The following is a 24,806-nucleotide window of genomic DNA, read 5'->3' as shown; positions in this document are numbered from 1 at the left end:
TAATATCAAAAAAGTAGGGGACACATATAGAATTATGTAGTAAACAGTAAAAGAAAGTGTTAGTCCTCCACAATCCCCTGATCTAAACCTGATAAACTGAGATGGCGATTTGAGGTGATTTGGGATGAGCTGGAGCTTCACAGTGTGAAGAAAAAGCAGCAACTTTTGGTCAGAACCTCCAGAAACTCCTTCCTTCAAGACGCGGAGAAAACTATTCCAGGTGACTCTACCTCATGAAGACCCTGAGATTAAAATACCAAGAGTGTGCAGATCTGTCTTCAAAGGTAAATATAAAATATAAAACATATTCTAGTTTGTTTAACACTTTTTGTTTAGCAAATAATTTTGCATGTGTTTCTGTATAGCTTTAAAATAATCTTCTGTATTAAGTTAACAATGTAAAATATTATAAAAAGAAACAAAACCCATTAAATGAGAGGAGGTATGTCTAAACTTTTGACTAGTACTGTACATTTATCATGAATTGTTAATTCAGGGAATGGCCTGGGAAATGCACACCTGTATAATAATGTGAGATGTTTCTTGTGGGTGAGGCTAAACAACAGCCCAGCATGTTCATGACAAGGTGAAATGAATTATCAGAGTTTGAGAGAAGCCTGATAGTGGTGCCAGATGGATGGGACATTTCAAGTTATATGAGCATTTAACATGCATTAATGTCAATGGTTTACTGGGAATACGCCAACCCTAGTAAAAAAAAGTAGATTAAAGTATACTAAGCATTATTATGCTATAGTGCACTAAAGTTTTCATGTAGCCACATTATTAATCATTATATTTAAAGAATGCTAACGTTTTGGTACCTATAATACTTTAATTGTAGAAAAATAGTACAGAAGGCTTACTTAAATTGTTCTAAGTGTATTTAACTGTACTAAAATGGAAATATTTTAAATATACTTAAGTAACATTTAAACATACTACTTTATGTATGTAACCCCATACTTTAAATATGCTTACAGCAAAATTATAATACACTTAATGAGTATTACAACTGTATCAATATTATACACCAGGTATATTAGGAATGTACTAAGAATTGATGTTAAATATATGTGATATATTTACATTAGAGCACAAATATGCTTCTTGTTCCTGTCTTTTGTAAGTAGCACACTTCTAGTATACTTCGTTGGTATAAAATATGATTTATTATACAACAGTTAGTTCCGACCTCACAATCAGATTGGTTGAGAAGTGATCTAGCCGTGATGATATTTCGTGATAACATCACGGCCTTCTCACACTAAACTTGTATCTCTCCGCCGACGCGTTGCCGAGTAATGGCGTATATACACAGGACACCCGCAGCAGCGTTAGCTTAGCACAGACTAGCGCTCATCCGCAGCACGCTCGCCCACAGCGCTGGCTCGTCTTTCGTGGAAAAAAGGGAAAGAAAATCGCTCAGCTAATACCGTCTTACAGCCAGAACGCTAACCAGCCAGGCTAGGCTAAGCTAAGTTAATGCTGAGCTAAAGCAAGCTACGCTAACCTAACCACAGTCCAGCCAGCTAGCTTAAACCAACACCACCCAGGAAAATAAGCAGAAATGCTAAAATTCGCGGCTTTCACCTGAAGACGACTCCACGGAGCAGGAGAGGAGAGTATTAGCGTTATTTCACGCTCCTAATGTTACCATCTTCACTTATTCCCAATTTTGCTTTCAAGCTAACTTTCGTGGTGTTAGTCTGCCTGAACCATACACTGTATGTAGTTAAGTTGTGGTGGAACTACTTTTTGGCGGAAGGCTCAGTCCATATTAAAGCATATTCAAACTGAATTTCTTAAAGTTCTTTGATTTATTTTCTTTATTCATTTAGTAAAAAAAAGAAACTGTTGTATAAAAGCAATAGAACACTCGAGGTCGTGTGTTATCGTGATTTGCCTGCGACCAAATCACAGCCATGATGTTATTTCGTGATAACACACTCCCTCTCGTGTTCTATTGCTTAAATATACTGTACTACAATTTTTAACGTGTTACAAATTTACTTACAATTTTATAAATGTAGTATATTAATTTACTTTCTTTAAAAAAGTACATAATAATTTGTACTTTAAGTGGAAAACTTTAACTGTTTGTAACACACTTTGCTAAAATTTACAAAAGTATATTTGGAAATAAGTATTTTAGAAGTATATTGAATTACATTAAACAAAAAGTGTACTTTTTAGTAGTCTATTTTTTTAATACACTATATTGTACTTTTTCAAACATTTTAAACATTTGATGACAGCATAATATTAATGAATTTTTAATATATTTTAAGTAAGTACATAAATCTGTTGGTATATTTACAGCATACTTAGACATTTCTCAATAAGTACAATTAAGTATATATATATTTTTCACCAGGAAGGGCAAGGCAAGTTTATTTGTATAGCACCCTTTAAACACAGAGGCAATTCAAAGTGCTTTACAGAAATATTTAGAACTCAATACAAGTTTAAGAAAGTTATAAGAAATTATAAATAAAATTAACAAATAATACATTAATAAAATTAGTAATAAAATAAATAAATTTAAGATATAATACAGAACAATCTTAAAACAAAAAGGAAAGAAGGCATTATCACCTAAAGTGGACAGCACAGTGGACGTTTTTTTTTACTTACCATGGCCGGATAGAAGATGATAAAGATGGCCGACCCAACAAGCGCTGTTGGTCCCAGGAAGTAGGTGGTGTAGGACAGGCCGAGAAGCCCCACCAAGGGTCCTCCAGCTAGCAGACAGCCCACGTTCACAGCCTCATAGAGCCGCTGGCCATCACTGGAGCAAATGTTTACCAGCTAAAAACACAGCATTAATGTCAGCGTCATGGAAACCATACCAATGATAATACAGCTCACTCACAACAACATAAAGAACCATGGTATATTAAGGGCATGAGATGTGCAGGAGAGTCAAGTAATGAAGTAATGAAGTACAAATATTTTGTTACTTAAGTAGGAATGTTGGGTATCTATATTTAACTGAAGTAATATTTTTTCAGACAACTTTTTAACTTTTTAACATTTTCACACAATAATTTGAACTTTCTACTTCTTACATTTTAAAAATAGCCTCCTTACTCCTATTTCATTTCAGCTCGTTTTATTTCCAGCTTCTCATCGTTCAATAAAACCCCCATCCAGATAAATCTCTCCCTCCAGATAGAGTGAATCTGATTGTGATTGGATGTAGAGAAGTATAAACATATACAATTCCAACTCCCTATTGGTTTATACTGTGATCCATCACACCTGCACACGTCCAACTAAGCTTCTTTAATATATTTACATTCTACTAAAATACATTCATTTTCAATGGGGCATATATACACCTGAAACAGAGAGGAGCCTAGTGCATCCCAAATTTATCAACATTACCATTTTTTTTTACATATAACATTATAGGCATTATGGCTTTTAGAAAAATGTGTTTTGGGGAGGAGGGGTAGTGCACTATAGCTGTGGTGCAGCCTAAGCTTTTGTCCTTAACAGCATTTTTTCCTCTTACATTATTTTTAATTTTATACTTAAAGTAATTTAAAAAGCTGTACTTTTACACTTTTAATTAAAGAGTAAAAAGTTGAGTTGATACTTCTTGACAACTTCTACAATATTAAAGTATAGAAACCCTAGGATCTATATTTCTACCTGAGTAATGAATGTCAATACTTTTGACACCTTTGCAAATATGACAAAACACATAAAAGCTGGATAATACAACCATGGATAATTTATGATCATTTTAGATTTAAGATTTAAGGTATTAAGGTATGCGCTTTTTACCTGAGTAACTTCCAAGGTTATTACTATTACAGAGGTAGTGTAATGTAGTGTGAGGACTCTTATTGGTGAAGCGCTTCATAGTCACCCAGATCAGGAATTGAACCCTAGTCTCCAACATGATGTTGTAGTTCACTGGCAGGGAGTGGTGTTATCCACTGCGCCACACCAACCAAAACATAAACCCAAACATAAAACACTACTCCATACGGGCCCCTTAACATCCACACGGCTGTCTGTATTGGTTCAAGATCATCAATAAGCAGTATAGTATATATTAGTAATGTTGGTCCTCTCTCACCTCCCCTGTGCTGATGTCTTTAGTGCTGCGCAGCTGCAAGATTTTCTGGAAGGCGAATGTGAGTGCCGCCCCCCGCAGGCGGGTTGCAGTCCGGTAGTTCACGGCCCACATGAGGGCCAGAGACCAGGAGCGGGCCAGTTCCATGAAAAATATACCAACAACCAGAGCCAGGCCATAGAGCAGCCATACCTCAGAGCTCTGAGAATACTCCAACAGTGCCCGGACCAGCAGAGCCTGCAGACGACACAGCAGAGTACAGATCAGTTATGTTCTTTACTATTTATTTTACTTTATTTTATTTCAAGTGCCTTCATGAATTAATAAATATAGTTCTAAATAAAGCATATTTCATTTATTTATTTATTTATTTTTTTTAAAGGCAGAAAATTGTTGACATACAGTTCTGGAAAAAAAATGAAGAGGCCAGTTTCTCTGACTTTGCTATGTATAGGTATATGTTTGAGTAAAAAGAACATTGTTGTTTTATTCTATAAACTACAGACAACATTTCTCCCAAATTCTAAATAAAAAGTAATTTAAAGTATTTATTTAGAGCATAAAGTGTTAAGAGTTCAGACATCAATATTTGGTGGAATAACCCTGGTTGTTAATCACAGATTTCATGCATCTTGGCATGTTCTCCTCCACCAGTCTTATACACTGCTTTTGGATAACTTTATGCCACTCCTGGTGCAAAAAGTCAGGCAGTTTAGTTTGGTTTGATGGCTTGTGATCATCCATCTTCCTCTTGATTATATTCCAGAGGTTTTCAATTTGGTAAAATCAAAGAAACTCATCATTTTTAAGTGGTCTCTTATTTTTTTTGCAGAGTTCTATAGTTATTTATTGGAAGGGCTTAATTAGTCACTTTTTAAATAACTGATGCAACTCATGCTCCTGCTTGGCTGGAACAAAAAACATGTAGTGACATCGACCCTTTGCAGATAAGACTGGACATCCCTGATATAGACTGACTGTTTCAGTCCAAAAACACAAATTATTTAGCCTTCTTAGTCTCTCACTTGTAGCAGTGCTGAGCAAAATACACACACAAAAACATGCACAATCTGCTTGTCATATACTTGAAGAAGAACTGAAAAAACAGCACTAAGAGGTAATCCAGGTAGCAATGCATCCTAATCTTTCAGAACATTTTGTGCTTATTAAAAATGCACATACTAATTCTCTGAAACTAAAGGAGAAATGGTAAGATCTGTACACCTTAATCTACACACTAACTATTCTTGTACCAAACTATAATATTCATACTGTGAAGGTTCAGAATAAATACTCCTACCCGTGCTGTTACACCTCCAGCCAGCAAGAGCTCTAATATATAATATTTGGACAACACTGGTCTAGTTCTATAGGGTCTATCAACAAATGAGCTACAGCAAGCAGCTGTACACCTACACAGAGCACTTTGAGGTATATGTGGAAGGTATCTGAAAACTAGGCCAGCGAGTGCAGGTGAAAGGTAATGTTTCTTTGTCTAAAGAGAATTAAATATGCTCTCAGTTTTGTTTTAATCTTTTTTTCAAATCCGTTTTGGAAATAATACAGAGATTAAGATCAGCATTAAACACTAAGGGGCAGTTTTCCAGATAGTGATTAAGCCTAGTCATAGTCGTTATGTTCCTTTCAATGGGAAATTTCCATTCAAAAAGCTAGACTAGGCGTAATCCCTGTCTGGGAAACTGTCCCTAAGACTTTCTGGAGAAGGTGAATCAGAAACCTGATGGGAAATCATGTGACAAGTCTTTGGGAAATCTGGACGAATATCTTATTTTTTTCCATTTGTTTTATGGAAACACGATTAATCTGAGACTGGGTGAGACCGGTAAACTCAATATGGTCATATTATATATTGTATAAAACCATTAATCCATTAACTAAGTATCCTATATTTGTCTAATTTTTTTGGTTTGTCAGACCAAATCCACATGGAATGTAAATAATCTTCTGTAAGATTTTGAAAGAAATCTATGCAAAACTTTGCAATCACTTGAACGTCATGTTTCATAGATCTCGACAATAATTCAGTATTTACAAAAGAAAATGTTTCTATCAAAAAGTGATATAATCTAAGATTTTAATATACTTTAATTATGGTAGGGTAATTGTTTTATTGACATATAGTACACTATATGAACTTAAACTCAATTGTCTCCCCAATTTACAAGGACAATTATCCAGCCCACTCATTCACCCAGGAGGGTGAAGACAAACACATGCCTCCTCCTGGTTCCAATACATCAGCTCACAGATGTCTTGGGCTGATCGACATCACCCTTTGGAGTGATGAGGGGAAAGCTAGAGAGAGCAAGGCCTATTGTGCTCTCTCAGGGCTCCGGCAGCTGATACATGAACAGGATTCAAACCGGCGTTCTCGTGATCATAGTGGCAGAGCTTGGCCAGCTGGAATGCCCGGAGCCCCAAGTGATTACATTATTATGCTTTTATATAATATTGCAGATATAAACTACTTTCAAACTGACAATAAACTGTATATAACGTTATACACTATTATCCAAACTAAAATAGTTATTGGGACAGGCCTAATTTACGGCATCCTTTGCTGATGGATGTTCACTACATGGCATATACAGGGGTTGGACAATGAAACTGAAACACCTGGTTTTAGACCACAATATTTTATTGTCCCTACGGACAGTTCTGGTGGAAACAGGAGAGTTGAAGTGCACATTGAATTCTGACGTGATTTGGGAAGCCGTGGTTTTATGTTTTTTGGATACAATCCGGGTTCACACCCGAACATCCCTTTCAGACAGCTTCCTATTACAGCGTCCACAGTTAATCCTGTTGGATGTGGTTCGTCCTTCTTGGTGGTATGCTGACATTACCCTGGATACCGTGGCTCTTCATACATCACAAAGACTTGCTGTCTTGGTCACAGATGCACCAGCAAGACGTGCACCAACAATTTGTCCTCTTCTGAACTCTGGTATGTCTCCAATAATGTTGTGTGCATTGTAATATTTTGAGCAAAACTGTGCTCGTACCCTGCTAATTGAACCGTCACACTCTGCTCTTACTGGTGCAATGTGCAATTAATGAAGATGAGCCACCAGACTGCTCCAATTTAACCATGAAACCTCCCACACTAAAATGACAGGTGTTTCAGTTTCATTGTCCAACCCCTGTAAATTTACTGTATTGGCAAATACATTTGCCAGATGTTTGTAAGTACAGACATACACTGTGTGCATTCTTACATTGTTAATACATCAATAGCAGAATTATAACATATTGAACAAAATCATTTTAAAATATATATCGCAATATAAATGTTGGCAAGCTCACCCAGCCCTATGTGGTGTTCTACTCTAAGAAAGTTCCCCTTGTCAGTGGAATTATAGTGAAGAAAGTGGGATTGAAGGGAAATGCATCAGCTCAGTGCTTAGTTCTATGACAGGCCTAATGAGAATGATACTATTATTGTGCTACGTTACTGAAAGACAAAGGGAAAGGACCATTACACAGCATCCGAACATTACACAACGTGTGCAGATTGGGCAGTAGCTGACCTTTAGGAATGTATTTAATGGGGTTGGCAGTGAGAAGTAAATGTGCCATTATGTAAGAGTTAATTTCAGCTAATGCTATTAGGCAGCAGAGGCGTGCACAGGGCCGCGTCCCTCAGCGACCTCCGCGAAAGACAAACAAAGTAAACAAAGGCGCTACTTAGCGTCCAGATTACAAACTCCAATCAGTGCCCATTCAGCGGCCGCTCGATCTAAACGCAGGGCGGCGGACGCCACGTGCAGCGGCTCAGGTTCTTTTTGAAAGAGGATCTGAGCTCAGGTATCAGCAGAAATAAAGCATAAAGCAGGAATGATCTGAAAGAAAAGCACAACCCCTGGGCCAGAGGAAATCTGGGTGCTAATACAACTTTTAATGCCTGCAGATATGAAAAGCCTTCAGCTTTAATATCTAACTTCATATTAAACCAGCGTGAACCACAGTAATGAATGAATGGAGCACAGCAGCTCTCACCTCAAGTAGAAGAGTGTGTGGGAGTGCAGGTCTATTCTGAAGTACGCTTGTAAAGTATGCTCCTTTATATTGGTGTTGCTCCAGGAATAGTAGGACACCATTTAGTTATTGTGTTACATTAGTGAAATGGAGCAGTATATAAAAGGAAATAAGGTTAAATTCACACTGTTATTAAATGTACTGTAATTCTCCATAAATCTTATAAAGATTTAAATAAAGATTTCATTATATTCTTAAAATGCTCATAGATTTAAGGCATTTACAGTCTTTAAATTGAATTTGAGGTCTCTAGATCTTGTGTCTCTAGATCTCCTAAAAACAAATTTTATTTTTACAGAGAACACAAAAATCAGATATATTTCCAATCAGATTTGAGAAAGTGTCAAATGTGCTTTAAGAGCCCCCAGATACAGTATTTTTTCAAGAGCTGTGTTTAAAAAAAAAAAAACTTTTTTTTTTCAACATGTTACTTGTAATCAGGTTTGAGAAAGTCTCCAATGTGCTTCTAGATCCTAGATTTGGGAATGTGTCAAATGTAATTTAGAGCATCTTGAGCACAAAACTAGACTGTTTGAAATTCTTTTTCAGTCTATGTGTTTCAATAAATGTTTTTTATTTGAGAACGTGTCTTACAGTATGTGCTTCTAAATTCTAAATGTGAACAGAAAAAAAATGATCTCTTTAAATCTGACTTAAGAAAGTGTCAAATGTGCTTCAAATCATTTAGAAAAAGTTTGATTTGAGACTGTTTCCTTTGTGTCTCAACACATAGCTTTGGGAAAGTCTATTATGTGCTTCTAAATCTTCTGAAACAAATGTTATCTTTACAGACCTGTGTGAACACAAAAATCAGATTTTTTAAAATTTGTCAAATTTTAGGGTCTTGCAGGGTCTAATGACAGATTATTTCCAGAGATCTGTTTACACAAATGACATAAACTGAACAGCATACTATACAATACATGCTATGTGAACATAGCCTGAATGTAATCCTAAACTGCTGCCACTCACAGGTCCAATGAATCCTGTCACCATTGTGATGAGAAGACAAAATACTGCTACCAGCGTTCGGGTCTGACAGAACCTCCACAAAACTCGGGCGAGAGATGCTCCATCCTTGCCCTTCCTTTTCAGCTCCTCATGCCAGAGGGCCTCCAGCCTGTGAGCAGCCATAAAACACAGGAAATACATACAAACATTAAGCAGATTAAACATTTATATTGACAATATTTCCAGCAAAAAGTAAGAAAAAAAGATCTAATTTTCATTTTCAAGACATGGTGATGGTGGAATGGACAGGTCCCAGTCTTTTAGAGTACATTGTCTATGCTACCTTCTGACTCACCATTTAATTAGGCTGTTACTGTATATTCAGATCTGCTGGAGTCCTTGTTTCACATTCTCTGTACTCCATACATCCAATCAGAACTATTTCCATTTCTTAGCTTTTCTCTGAGTAAATGACTGCCCACATGTCCAGCCTGACTAAGATAGATTGGTTCTACTGTCAGATTCTTCTGTGCATTTGTCCATAACTACATAAGCATGTCTACAATTTGGGGTCAGTTTCCCAAACATAGATTAAGCCTCGTCCAAGACTGCTATTTCTTTTAATGGAAACTTCCCATTCTAAATGAGATTTTAATAAACAAAATTAGCACAGCTAAGTCCTGATACATATGCACACACACACAGCTGATTAACTCGCTTATTTTTATGTGTTTGGATTGAGCATCATGACAAACATCACTCCAGACGAGACGATCGAACGTGACGCTCCCGAGAAGTCCTTCAGAGCTCATTAACACAGAATTTAACAGTGAATAATACAACAACCAACAAACTTCCTCAGCTCATTAGAATTAGACACACATCTTAATCCTTAAAAGAGATTGTTCTGCTGATCTGATGGGATTAAAAAGAATTAAAAGTTATCAAATCAGAGCAAACATGTAGTTTACTAAACTGTGTTCATCTAGATTTCCACTCTGTTTATCTTGTTAAACAGGGTGGAAGTTACTGCTGTTATATTTATATATCCCATATAGGCTACTGTTTTTAGCTGCACAGCATACATTTATTCATTGATTAGTCAATATAATCGACAATGACGATTATTTAAATTTGTCGACTACAAATTTCATTGTCGACCAATCGTTAATTTGTAACAGTGCTGCCTTACGCAAAGTGCTGGGGACAGAAGCGCAGTGGGAGATGGGTAAATGGCTCACTCACACAGTTTACACTATCTTGAGTGTCTCCAAAAGTGTCCAAACACAACAGATTACATATTTAATCAGTAAATATCAGTATAGTCCACGTTTAAACAACATCTAGATATTTAAATCTCATGTTCAGCTGTTTTTCTGTTGTTTTAAGAGATGAAGGACAAGGAAGAAATAATCGTTGACTAATCGCCTAATCGAACAAATTATTGTCAGATCAGTCGACTAACAAAATAATCATTAGTTGCAGCCCTATTGCAGAGTTGAGCCAATGTAGTGTGTAGCCGGCAGGCAGTGGTGTTTTTCACTGCACCACACCAACCACCATTGAAGTTAAAGTTGGGGTGGTGTTCATCCAACATCCAACATCAATGAATGCAACCAAACCCTCACAGCAATGTTATTGTTTCTTGAACAAATGTTTTTATTAGCGCTGCATTTTCCTAGCAACACATTTGCTTCTATTATTAGAACCTGTGGATCTGGTTCTGAGAGAGTCAATCCATTTGAACACTCAAATACTGTATGTGCTGAATGCTGGTCATTAAAATGCATTACCTAATTAACTGCATATTTGACTGCATATTAGCTCCCTGCCAAGGTCATGTGTTAAAGAGTCATTATTACAACAGTGTTAAAAAGATCATTCAACAGTTTAATAATATGAACCAAACATTGGCCTGTATTGTATTCTTGGGGTAGTGCAGGGATTTCTGAATTTTGACTTAGACCCAATGTTTCCTGTAGCTTTTCTTTATACTGCAGCTCCTTGTTGCCTTAAAACCGACAAACAAAGAAAGCTACATCTGCAGTGTCTTGATTGACAGATATTTGTATCAATTACCAATTGTGTGAATAAAAACCTATAAAGATATTCCAGTGAGTGAGTACCAACTGCTGTGAGACCTCTATGATACAGTTTTATGCTGGTCTGGGCTTACTTGTAAAAATGAAAAAAAAATCTTGAATTTCACAAATAAAGTGATTAGAAATAATTATGGCATGGCTTATACACAGACCATATGCCAAATACCAAAAGTCATGGCACATGTCCCATAATATTTGCCATTTCCCATGGAAGCTAAAGAGCACTGCATTGACCTGTGGGATATTTGTTTGGGGCCTCATGCATTGAACTTGTCACGTTCCTGTTTGAATAGACAATTCTAGCCTAAAGTTACCTGTAGGCCAAGGAACGTTAAATGCCCACACAATTTTAGGAATGGAATGTACCATCCATCTGGCACCTCCACGGTGTGTCTTTGGTGTCATGAGGGCGCACAAAATATGCCTTGCGTGGCTCGTAAACGGGCAAAAGTGCTCATTAATTAATGAGTAATAAATTTAATTTATTTTACATGGAAAAATTACCTATTTATCTGGAGCAAGCTTTATTTATAACAAAAGAAAAAATGACAGACTACCATTTAGGCTGTGATTCTCTCTTAACACACCAGCTATCCAGTGGAGACCCTTATCCAACTTGCAACCCAACAAAAAGAGTGTGAATAACCAACCATTGGAACTATTGCAACCATTGGTTTCCCAGACAGGCATTAACCCTAGTCCGACCTAGACTACACTGGATTTTGAATGGAGATTTTTCATTGAATGTCTAATCGTAATGTTACGTGTTTTAAAGTTCAGAAAAAGATAATTGTTCACCGAAATAGTTGTCTTATTCAAAGCCCTCAAAAAACTTTCAGACGTCCCCCAAACTTACAAACTCTCCTCTTCATCTCGTCTCAGCGCTCACTGGAAATCAAATCATAGTTTCACTAATAAACGTCATAGAAGTGCCAAAGACTACAAATGTCAGTTTCTGCAAAAGGGAGAAGAACAGTAGTGGGAAAACCGGATCAAAACTGGATCCGACTACAAGCGCGGCGCTTGGATCTGATATAGATCACTTGTATCTGTTTCACAGGCTGCGCTGCTCGGCTGCAAAATGAATGATCAATCTACAATTATGAAAAGACTTTGAAGTGGAGATGTGCTGGAATGAGACACCCGTTCCAAAGATCTGTCGCGGCCTTTCGAGGATTGAGCTTAGAAATTCCACTCCCGCGCTGCTCAACCTCAAACGAGGATGTGGCCTCTGGTGAGTTTTATCTTATCTTTTATTTTGAAGAGCGTGGTATTCCCCAGCCTTGATTTGGGGAGGATAAAACGGCTGGAATAGAGACCGTCTATTCCCAGACCCCCCCTCAGCACTTCTGTTTTTGAAGACGAGTTACATAACTGTTCTGGAGATCTCGTCAAACCTGCCCGCTTTCATGCCTTCATGCCAGTACTCTCACTCAGGAACACACACAGACACACAGACACACACACCTACAACTACTTAACACATCCTGGATAAGTCTGGCTCCGAGCCAGCAGCTAGAGAGTGAGACCCTGAAGCAGGGTGTTGTGAAAAGTAACACCCGTTCTCCTCTCAGGAGAAGACTAAGAGCTGCTGGAGCCTAATGGCTCCGCCCCCATCTCCTATATGATAAGAGGAGAACAGCAGCAGCAGCAGCAGCACGTGAACACTGACAACACGCATCTCTGTCCCATTCATAAACACTGAGACTACATAAGACACACAGGCACACAGCGGCAGCCAGCTATCACAGATCAGCAGCTGTCTGTCTGCTGTCTGCACACACCCACTGCACAGAGACAATGATTCATCTGAACTGGCTCAATGATGCTAAAACTGATTAAAGCTCTTCAGTAATACATTATAAATTTATTAAATTATATTCAATAAATAAGGTGCTTATTTTGGCCAAAATAAAAGTTACATTGCCAAAAGTAAAAGTCAAAAATATGTTTTTTTTGTAATAATAATAATAATCAATGGTAATTTGAGGCTATTGGCATTTTTTCTACAGGGAATAGAAAAGAGCTGTTTGTGTGGATTTGCACATCTGTGTCAGCAATGGGTGCAATTTAAAGTAGCTAAATATATACAGCTCCACTTAAAAATTATGATGATCACAAGCCATCAAACCAAGCTGAACTGCTTGATATTTTGCACCAGGAGTGGCATAAAGTTATCCAAAAGCAGTGTGTAAGACTAGTGGAGGAGAACAGGCCAAGATGCATGAAATCTGTGATAAAAAAAAAAACAGGGTTATTCCACCAAATATTGATTTCTGAATATGAACTTGTTTTCTTTGCATTATTTGAGGTCTGAAGGCTCTGCATCTTTTTTGTTATTTCAGCCATTTCTCATTTTCTGCAAATAAATGCTCTAAATGACAATATTTTTATTTGGAATTTTGGATAAATGTTGCCCGTAGTTTATAGAATAAAACAACAACGTTCATTTTATTCAAACATATACCTATAAATAGCAAAATCAGAGAAACTGATTCAGAAACTGAAGTGGTCTCTTAATTATTTTCAGAGCTGTATATATATATATTAGAATGGGTGCCCACAATCACTATATAATAATAATAAAATTAGTTTAATACAACATTTGCTTAGGCCTGTCATGATAACCTTTATGGTTGGACAATATCTTGTCCCAGAAATTATTGTATGTGAATAACTGTATATTTATAGTATAATAATGCATGTACACTCTTTTAAAGAGCTGTGGACCTTTAATTATTAAGAATACTGAGACATTGTAACTGGAATATATACAGTATTTGTATTATTAATTGTGAAAATAAACATAAACAAAATAAACAGCTGTTTTTAGACAAGAGTGTTAATGTCAATGTTAATTAACTCTCCTTGCTAAAAAATATATAATAATAGGCAATATCGAGGTCAGCAAAAATGATTGAGGTCATGTCCAACTACTGTATGATAAGACAATGAGGTAATTTAATAATGTATTATGACAGGTCTCCTAATACTACTACAACTAATAATTATAATACTAAAACCACAGGCTATTTTTTTAAACCTAAAAAACTATGAAAAACAACAAGGATCCTTAAAGCTGATGTCTGTAAGTTTGGGGATTTAGGGCCGTCTCTGGTGAGAATAGGTAATTGCACTGAACATGCGAAAGAATCATTTTAAACTGGACGGCTGTGATGCGGTCTCCTTTCAGAGCGGATGAATCCGAGTTTCCCCTTCTGAAGTCTCCGTTGCTCCACCAGACGATCACGTTCAGTAAAACTGAGCTGGATCCTCTTTTACAGGCTGTACGTGTGACGTAAGTACGTAATGACGTGTGACGTGACCATAAGACCTACTGCGAAAAGCAACCCGAAAGCCCAGTTTTTAGAATAAATATACAGTATTAGGCTTAGCAGGGATGTTCATTCTATTACAGTGGTACCATTAAACTGAATATTTTCTCCAGTCTCCACTCAGAAATGCTTTTGCTTTTAGTTTTAGAAACAAAATTATATGGACTGCCACTTAAAAATGTTGTATTATTTTAACTGGCATAGTGTTCATTGTTTTAGAATCATCTTTGCAATTAAAAAACAATTTTGTTTGCTATGAACTGTTTCCTAACAGATCTCAATCAAATAGAGTTGTTGTGTGGTCAGAGATTACCCCCTGCTCCTCAGACGCTCAATGTCCCTTGCCTGTCTCAAGTCAGAAAGCAGCTCAGCAGTGAGAGACTGTGGTGGTAATGACATAACCGCCTCACAGAGCCCACCGAGGATAACACACTCTCTGTGTCTGTCTAATCTCTAATCCCTGCTATTAATAACACCCCCGTGCCACACACTACTCACACCCAGACCGGGGGAGGGGGAGTAGCCAGCGTTTCCCACTGTGACTCCAGGGATTCCCACATTTACCAGTGCCCACACACACTCACACACACACACACAGGCTCACAATCCACCCTTGTGACGGTGTCCTTGGCCCAGGTGGTGTTTTCTACCGTCTCTGTTGGGCTCTGTTTAAGCTGTGTATTGGCAAACATGACGGGAATTCCTGATCACACTCCGCTCTGCATGTGTGAACTTCCCACGTTAGGAGGGCTAAAATAGCCCGCGCTGGCCGACCTGCCGGCTCACCTGTGGCAGTTGGTGTCGGAGGCTTCGTGGCAGGACAGACCCCACACGTCCTCCAGGCTGAGACTGGACGCTTTGTGTGCTTTCCAGGCCAGAGGAGAGAGCCACTGCAGAGTCATGAAGGAGAAAAGACCAGCATTGTCCACGGGGTGCTGATGTCTGCAACACGGGAGAAATGCAGTTTAAATCAGGTGTCTTATCCATAGCTAATACATTTTCTCATGAAAATTATTACTGTAAAAAAATCCCTATATCATGCACAGACAACACATGAAAGCTGGATTTTATTGCTGTATTTATATAGATTTAGAATATTTAGCAGATGCTCTTACCCACAGCAACTTTACTTTACTTTACATGTTGCACATGAAATTAAAAATGTTTGGTTATTTATTTTTATTTGGGAGTTAGTAGAACCTAGCAAGTACAAAAAGTAAACTATGCCTTTGTACAGGAAGTCATTTTTTGGGAAAAAAAACAATGTCCTCATATGAAGTGAGTAGTTTACTTTTATATAAAAAATTACCCTTGCCATTTGGGATCAAACTAAATTTTAAAGGTCTCATTCCATCGTTTTTTTATTTATTTTAAAATGTCTAGTTGTGGTCTCTGGAATGAATGAATAACATGTGAGCTGTTTTTTTTTAACCAAAAAAGTGCTCAGGTGATCCGTTATAACGTTATAACACTGCTTTAGTCCGGTGGAGGAGTGGACAGGGAGAAACGATAGGATTTCGGCTCTAAATATTGACCATGAATATTCATACATGTAAACATATTGCCTCTGCGACACCAAGAGGCAAACAACAGTTAGAAACGTTTTAAAATATTAAAATAATTTTTACACTAATAACAGTCTATGCAATATCATATGTTACTTTACAACATGTGTAATGCCCTGCTAAGTGCAGTTCAGCCACTGACCTAGTCTTAGAGTCTCTGTAAAATACCAAATCCACCGGAGAGCCTATGTAAACACACAGGTCCAGGTCCAGAAAGTAAAAATCCAACCCTTTTATTTTTAACTAGTGATAACAGAACTGTTTTAATCATACACCTACCTAGATCAATTGTAACCATTTTTTTCCTTAGCTCTAAATTAGTGAGCAAAACATATAACATTAAAAGAGACGTGCCTGATGATTTTCCTCATCTTTTACTAGCTACTGCAGACAATGGAGGTTGAGGAACAGTTTCATGTGCAGCATGCATATACAACTCAGAGAGACCTATTGATTTCACAAATAACAAAAAAAAAGTGGATTTTAGAGGAAGGACACCTTTAACTTCCTACTGTAAATAAATAAACTAATTTCAAATATGTGATCGATGAGAATTTTTACCCAGCCCATGTTTCTGTCTGGTCTGGCTGTAGAAAATTATGACTGGGATTCTCACCATCTTGTTTTCAATCAATTAAATGTAATGGTGCCATGTGACTACTAGATGGTACGGACAGTGTCTCCATATGAGGCCAAAGGGTGAACATTAAAAAAAAATAAAGTATCATGGTGTAGAGAAGCAGAAATGTAATGTCCCCATATGAGGACGCATATGAGGAATTCTTTTTTTTTTTTTGATACTTGCAGAACTGAGCTCAGAATATCCCTGCTACAACAATATTATGAGACACGGCAGTCCTGCTGGAGATCTTGTGTGAAGCTCAAAAATGAACAATAAGAATCAAGGAGGTGGTTATAATATTCTGATTGTACTGTGTATATTTAGATCAATATTGTTGTTGTCACCATTTTTTAACATTTAGCAGATTTAGCAGATAAGCCCTTTTATATGAACAAAACTGACTATTTAAATAAGAACATGACATAAATTTAAGCAAATACTACACACAGGTTCTTAAATGTTCTCTAAAATGGTCTAAACCTTTGTTTTAAACCCTTTTATCACACATATAGGAGCAGTTTTGTTAACACAGATTAGTTAGGATTAATTTTAGACTTTTTTTTTTTTCATTTTAAAGGAAAATCTTTGACAATTGACAATACTGTAAAGTCCAATCCTCATTAAGTTTCAATGTGTCACTGATGATTTTCATGGTTTACTTAGACTTAACGCATTTCTAGACAAACTTCTCACACTTAAGTTAACACGTTGATGTCTCGCCCGTTCTGGCAGCACTCTGGGGGGAGGGGGTGTGATGTGACTTCTGTTCTCAAGCTGCACCATAAAAGGAAGAAATCACTCGCAGCAGAGATCCAGCGCTCTATCACTCCGCTATTGTGATGTAGAGAAGTGTCAGATAGCTGCAGATGGTGTAATTTTTAGATTTCATGATTAATGGAATAACATTTCTTAGAAATGGAAGAGATGCATTCCTTCCAGGCGCGTCGAGATCCCTCTGAGAACACACCCTGGCTCCCGGTGAAAGCCTGTGGGACTGTGAGAGAGTCGTCAGTGTGTGCCGAATCCGAGATGAATCGCGCGCTTGTGTTTGAACAGCACTTTGCAGGTCCCTCTCAGAACTGTTGCAGAGCAGCGAAAAAAGTTCAGAGGCGGTTTATCAGGCAATGCGTGTTCAAACACTGAGCAGCCTGTGAAAGGGGATAAGAACTGCTTATCAAGGCCTCCTCCACACACTCCTCTCTTACAGTACACTGGTCTCCTAAACAAGGCCAGTAGTCTTTTCTGAAGGTCTTAACATGCTCCAGCTGGTCTGATAACTGTAACAGCACAATCTTACTTGTTTGTGATTCTGAAAGGCTTCAGTAACTGCAGACTGGGTCGGTATCTGCATCTCCTTTTGGCCTCCGGGCCGAGATCCGCCTCCTCCTCCTCCTCCGGGACTGTCAGGGTCTCTGGGCAGGACAGTGGCAGGCCCTCAATCCGGCCTGCAGCTTCCAGTGCATCGGGGTACATTACTGCTTCCTGGTGAACACACACGCACACACACACAGACATAGAGGCCTGTTACTATGACTACATACACTACGATATACTGTATGTGAACATGGGTAAAAAGCAATACACGTCTGCAGCAAAGCTGTTTAAATTATATACAAACACCTGTATTACAATACATTTACTCACAGGTATGATATCCTTTAAAGAACCCTGTGTAAATTATATACAGTTTACTTTGATGTAGGGATGGGCTTTTTGACATATTCATAGTGCTGATTAAATAACTTTTTTTTTTATGTATTTTCTTAAAGTTTAAATTAGTCTTTTTTTTACAATTTAGGCATTTTAATTAATCATTTCGCTATTTCAATAAAAATATTGAGCAATTTTAACATGTCCAATATTTCCTTATCCACCCTGTCATCTTGGGATTGCCCTGCCCCTTTAAGAAATCAACCTTTGACATTAGTGACATCACAGCCATTACAATGAACTAACTAACTAACAAACAACAACAACAACAACAACAACAACAATACTAATAAAAATAATAATAGTAGTAATAATAATAATAATAATAATAATAATAATAATAATAATAATAATAATGATAATAATATAATAATAATAATAATATAAATTAATAATATTATTAATATTATTACTTCAACTACATAAACGCAACCTGTGGCCTACATAGGGGTGATATGGCCTTAAATTACTATTGCGATATTTCAGCGAAATACAAGAAGAATATTCTTTAATATGTTTTCTAGAATATATTACTCTATGAGCATATATTTTGTTTTAAACATTCAGTAGAAACAATCATATTTATAAACTTTTGTCTGTTTTGTACACAACAGTTACTACTACCAACACTAGCTTTGATTTGATTTAAACATTCTAATAATGTAACAAAATAAATAATGTAGCATGACAATAAACGAAAAAAAAAAACTACCACAATTCTAAAGTACAGAATTTAGTGCATGCATGTAAACAGCCAACAAAAACAATTTCCTGCACAGCTTTACAGATAACAAAACAAATAAAACAAAACTGAACACCGCTATCATCAAAAAATAGATCAATATTATCACATACTCCTAATGCTATGTATGTAAAAAAAATATACATTTGGCTCCTGACCTGTGAAACCCTGAAACTCTGCTGGGACAGGAAGCATCTACCCCCATTTGTTGACTAGCTGCAGTCAGGCTGCAGGTTGTGGCTGTGGGTATAAATATAAAGTGTTTATCTATTTAAAGATGCCAGTTGGCAGCCTCAAGGGCTCGGGGACAGCGAGAGGCCCGGAGCACGAGCCGGCCCTGCGTCCAGCCTGTCACTGATCACTCTGTGGCGTAAGCCATGATAAGGTCAATCCAACTAAGAGCGCCTCGCCTGCACAGATCACCCTGAAAACACAGCCGAGGACTGTAACGAGAAGTTCAATCCAGATAACACACAGTACAGAGTGTTTCATTATTGATACAATGGAGGATACCCAGACAGAGTGAGGTCAGATTAAATGATGCTGGAAGCTAAGTACGGACTGTCAGTGAAAGGATGTTACAGCAGGTGCCTTTTGTGTATATATATACACAGTTGACCCTAAAGATCATGTTGTACTGTTGAGAGCACATTTGTACTGGTTGTACTTTGGTGAAAAACATTTACCTATTGCACCAATTGTGTGCAAATTGTGCAATAGATACATCACAAGTAAACTAAAATATCCAGTGCTGTTTTCTGATTCAGTGTTTTATGATCAAAAGGGCAACTGTCTTATGTTTTAGTTTTAGTGTCATTATATTTTGTTTATTATCAAAAAATATTACTTATATACACTGTTAGACATATGCCTGTGTAAAATACAGTATGCTGTTTCTGGTGTCACGAATACAAACTAATACTTTATTTGATTATACTTATTATTACATGTTAACGTTTATGATATTAAGATTTTATGTTTTGTAATGTTTCCCTTTTCCTCCCATTCGAAACAACATAATACACTGTGGTTTGTTGAATCTTTGCTGATTTAAAATACCATGAATATTATGATTGGGTCATGTTTGTTATTTAAAATTATTTATATTCACAATTAGATATGTCCTAAAAAATATACAGCATGATGTTCTTTTGATGGCAACATATTGCTCACTAATCGTCAGTGTTCAGGTCAAGTGAAGACAAATGTGTGTGTATAATATAAAAATGTATAACAGCTTCTGTCGTAGCGTAGCTTAGCGTAGCGTAACGTAACGTATCATATTGTGACCTTTTGAGAGTTTCTGAGCTTTCAGAGGAAGAAAATAGCTGCTAAAATGATACACTTCTGTAATTCCAACAATGTTAATTTTGATTGGATTGGTTGAAGGTTATATAGGATTTCTAAAGGCTATCTGATGAAGCCTTGAAGAATGGGTCAAAAGTCATGTTTTTAATTAAATAAAGAAGTAAATTTTTCCACAGAGTAAGTGAAGACATGTTTTTTTTTTCTGGTACTATATCAGCTTCAAAGAATCCAGAAATATGACAAATAAACTAACAACAAAACCTGTAACCCCAGGAGAGCCGGCCAAAGACAACCAGAGACAATTAGAAAAACCCTTAAGGCTGGAAGAAGAAGAAGAAACCATGAGAGGAACCAAGACTCTCAAGGGAGAACACATCCTGCTTTGCTGAAAACCCTCATGAATTACTGATAAACGCTATACATCACATCACCTAAACACCACACAAGTCCACTGCTACACTGCTTAGGTTATATGTTATGTGCTATTAAATACTATTATTAGTACTTCATTTTAGAACACTTTCGATCAGACTTAAAGTCTGAATACAGACTGACTGAATATGAACACACTTTATACACTGGCCTGCACAGTTCATACATAATCAGCAATTGCTGATTTGGGAGCTTACCTGGAATAGCACAGTTAATGTTTGATTTAAGTTTGTCAGAATACCAGTAATTTAACTTAAACACTGCTATCAAGTGTAGTATCATGATTTTCAATACTAAAACAATACTTTTTACCTTCTGTCTGAAGGTAAAGTATTACTTAAAATACTATAAAACAGCAGGCATCTAGATTATAATAGACATTATTATTATTAAGCATTTTCAAGCTGAAAATGCAATTTACAGTATTTCACAGTAGTACAATAATATTATTTGACTGTTTTTTGTTATTTGAGTCCATTGAGTTTTAAGTTTATTAGGTAAGTGCCTCCTCACTGCAATAGCTGAATACAGCCACCATCAAAATCAAATAAACACGCATGATTTGATTCATTTATTTAGAATACTGATTCAGTTCTTCAGGCTCAGTACAGTATTAAAAAAGCACTGAACTTTCGATGCCTCGTGCGGCACACCTACAGTACTAAATCATACCAGTCTTAAGTCTTAAGACAGGTGAAGACAATGGGTGACGTAGTGTACTTTAGTGCCTACATAGCCTTTATAGCACTAAATACACACAAATTTCTGTTACGTAGAGTGAATAAAGGGTCACTGAGAACAAAAGAGCTGATAAAATTATACTTCTGTAATGCAGACAATGTTTTTTTTTTGATTGGATTGGTTATGGATTATATAATTTCTTATGGTCATCTGGTTAAAAAAAACTGTACTAAACTTTATTATTTATTATAATCACTGATATATTTAGCAGATCTGAAAACATGTGCCAACATGTACTAGATACTATGCTCTGGAATTTTGAAACTGGTTAGTCTGGGTGAATCACACCTACATATTCTTCTATGCTTCACCTTTGACAACACAGTTTAATCACACCTACGGCTGGACAATAAGTCAAAAATCTGTACCACGATATATTTTTTCATTTCAATTGATACAACACAATTCTGATATTTATATAAAATAACAGTATAAAAGCCACCACTCTTGCAGTATGTAATCACACAATGATAAAGGGCTGGGTGACATTATATTATAACTATTATAATCACAATATTTAAGGATATTTTCACGATACACAATATGTTTCATATTTTAACTCGCAGACAAAATGCATCTTCAGTGGCAGATTCTGCTCTTCTGTTATTAAAATGCTCTATCATGAATGGTACATTTATTCTTATTTAATAAAAAAATCCATGCATGTTATCTAATTAAAGAGGATTTTTACACTCCCTGTAATAAAATGTGCAGTTGAGTTAGAGTGATATTACACACCTACATATTAAGGATTTCTACTCAAGCATTACATATAAAGGTTTCATATTTGATAAGAAACATTACTGAAAATTCTAATTGTAATTGTAATTGAAAATATATTAGAAAAAGTAATGTAAATCTGCAACTGTCAAATATAATGAATAAAAATCCTAAAAGTGGTGCTTTCCTAAATTTTATTTAATCTAGTAATCTAGTTTTTATGCCTATTTTTATACATGCAGAAGTTGGGTTGATTTCTTTCTTATGGATCTGAAACTATTGTATAAAGTATTCTGTAGGAGTTTCATCAAAGCTCTCGAAGTTTTTAGAATGTAAATAACTTATTTCACTGCAGAGAAAAAGAGTTTTGTATCAGCCTGTTAAGCAATGGTGATATCACAATACAATAAAATATAGATATATTGTCCAGGTCTAATCACACCATAACACCATAACTTAACAATTTTTCTCATATAATGTGCAATGCAAATTAGGGTGCAGTATTAATGTCTATTTCACAATATATTTCTTCATTTTGGTCAATACGAAATGTATGTAATCTAGTTTTATGTCTATTTTTAAACATGCATAATTTGGGGACGATTCTTTACTTACAAATCTGAAATTATTAAGTAAAGTAGGGAGTGATTAGGCAGTAAATACCTTATTGTACTAAAGAGAAAAGGGTTTTGTATCATCTACACCTGTAGCCCATGTATGAGCTAAAGTCTGATGATATCACAATGAAATATAGATATATTGTCCAGCTCTAATCACACTATAACAACATTAAAACAAAAGAAACATAAACACAAAAGCCTTTCTACATTTTTTCTTATATACTATGCCATGCTAATTAGGGTGCACTGTCTATATTATTAGCTATATTAGCATTAGCATATTATTATAATGAGCATTTACACCCATTAACACATAAAAACAGCTCTTAGACATGAGACTGAAGTGAAAATGGAACTTACAGATCAGAAACTGCAGACTTTTCCCCCCTCCTGACTTTTCTCACCAGTGCTCAGCTGCTCAGAAAAGTTCAGTTTTTAGTGTTTTTTTCCTGCTGAAATGATTTATTATACAGTAAAAGTTGCAGTTTTCAGCTTCTCTGCTGAAGACAGATCAGCTCCCTCGTCGCCCAGAGTCCTGCAGGAAGCCTCGGGCAGCATGTTCACAGTTCCTGCCCTGAATCCTGACTGGAGGAGCGGAGGAGAGAGAGAATAGAGGAGGATAAAGAGAGAGAGTGAACTCAACTCTCCCTCAAAACTTCAGCACGAGACGAGACTCAGCGTCTCGGACGCCTGTAGGAATTCCCGACAGCCTCCGTGACGCAATCTCCCGCCAGCCAATCGCGGCGCAGCGTGTCTGGTGGCCGGGGTAACGGGGCAGGTGACGGCATGGAGCACATGGCCGCTGGGGGCGGGGGGGTGTCTCTCTCTGAGCCGGGCCGGGGCTGCGCTCCTCGGGCAGCGGGCCAGCGGGTCTGACCGCGCGCCTTCAGAGCACCGCCCCCAGAGCTCAGACCCACACATACAGATCCAATAGAGAGAGAGAGAGAGAAAAACACTGTAACCAATCAAGTTCCTCTATACTATAAACATATTAACAATAAAATTATCCAAGCGTTAACCATATAAAACTAATAAAAAATTAAATAAATATAATAAAAAACACTAAATACACATAAAACACAATTATCACCATGTTTACAATGAAACACACTAAGCATTAACCAAATAAAACTAATAAAAAATATATAAATATAATCTAAAGAATATTTACACTCCTTTCACATAAAAAAACATATTAACAATAAAACAAACTGAGGGTTAAACATATAAAATAAATAAATAAATATAATAAAAAACACTACATACACATTAAAACCCATTATCACCATGTTTACAATAAAACACACTGAGGGTTAAACATATAAAATTAATAAATAATCCAGTGAAAATAATCGGAGGAATATTTACAATCCTTCCACATAAAATCCATTATTACCATGTTAACAATGAAACAAACTATGCATTAACCATATAAAACGAATAAATACTTCGATAAATATATATAAATATATATATTAAAAAGAATATTTACACTATTTCCAAATAAAAACCCAGGAAAACCCATTCCCAACACCTGAAATAAAATAAATAAAAACATATGTATCTTATTTTTTGTATAATAAGATAGCAAATTATGTATTATTACATAAATTGCTATCTTATTATTACTGAGACAATACGTTATCACATTAGTCTGAGATACTAAGTCGTTATTTTTAGATACTGAGTGGTTTTTTGAAAAATTATTTTTCCTGACATATCTCAAAGTAATGAGATAATATCTCTAACTAATATGACAGTAACTCAAAGTAATTAGATGCTATCCTAAAATGTATCACCTGCGGACAA

General features: G+C 36.4%; 1 protein-coding gene across 2 annotated transcripts in view; it reads right to left on the bottom strand.

Moving 5' to 3' along the window:
- Positions 1 to 23,669, bottom strand: part of wu:fb13g09 (ATP-binding cassette sub-family C member 5) — a 97,555-nt gene extending 73,886 nt beyond the window's left edge. The window contains exons 1-6 of one of the 2 annotated variants that reach the window (XM_022672040.2): positions 23,358 to 23,669; positions 18,022 to 18,206; positions 15,324 to 15,479; positions 9,122 to 9,269; positions 4,094 to 4,327; positions 2,638 to 2,811 (exon numbers count right to left, since the gene is read on the bottom strand). In XM_022672040.2, coding sequence (XP_022527761.2) covers positions 2,638 to 2,811; positions 4,094 to 4,327; positions 9,122 to 9,269; positions 15,324 to 15,479; positions 18,022 to 18,197 — 888 coding nt within the window. In that variant the 5' untranslated portion in view covers positions 18,198 to 18,206; positions 23,358 to 23,669. Of the gene's footprint in view, positions 1 to 2,637; positions 2,812 to 4,093; positions 4,328 to 9,121; positions 9,270 to 15,323; positions 15,480 to 18,021; positions 18,207 to 19,334; positions 19,394 to 23,357 lie in introns of those variants that run through there. The other variant, XM_049474862.1, reaches the window with a different exon arrangement.
- Positions 23,670 to 24,806: the final 1,137 nt, after the last annotated feature.

Source organism: Astyanax mexicanus, chromosome 2 (assembly GCF_023375975.1).
Source record: "Astyanax mexicanus isolate ESR-SI-001 chromosome 2, AstMex3_surface, whole genome shotgun sequence".
NCBI lineage: Eukaryota > Metazoa > Chordata > Actinopteri > Characiformes > Acestrorhamphidae > Astyanax > Astyanax mexicanus.
The sequence above is the reverse complement of the archived record's forward strand: the minus strand, read 5'-3'. Positions and strand labels throughout refer to the sequence as shown.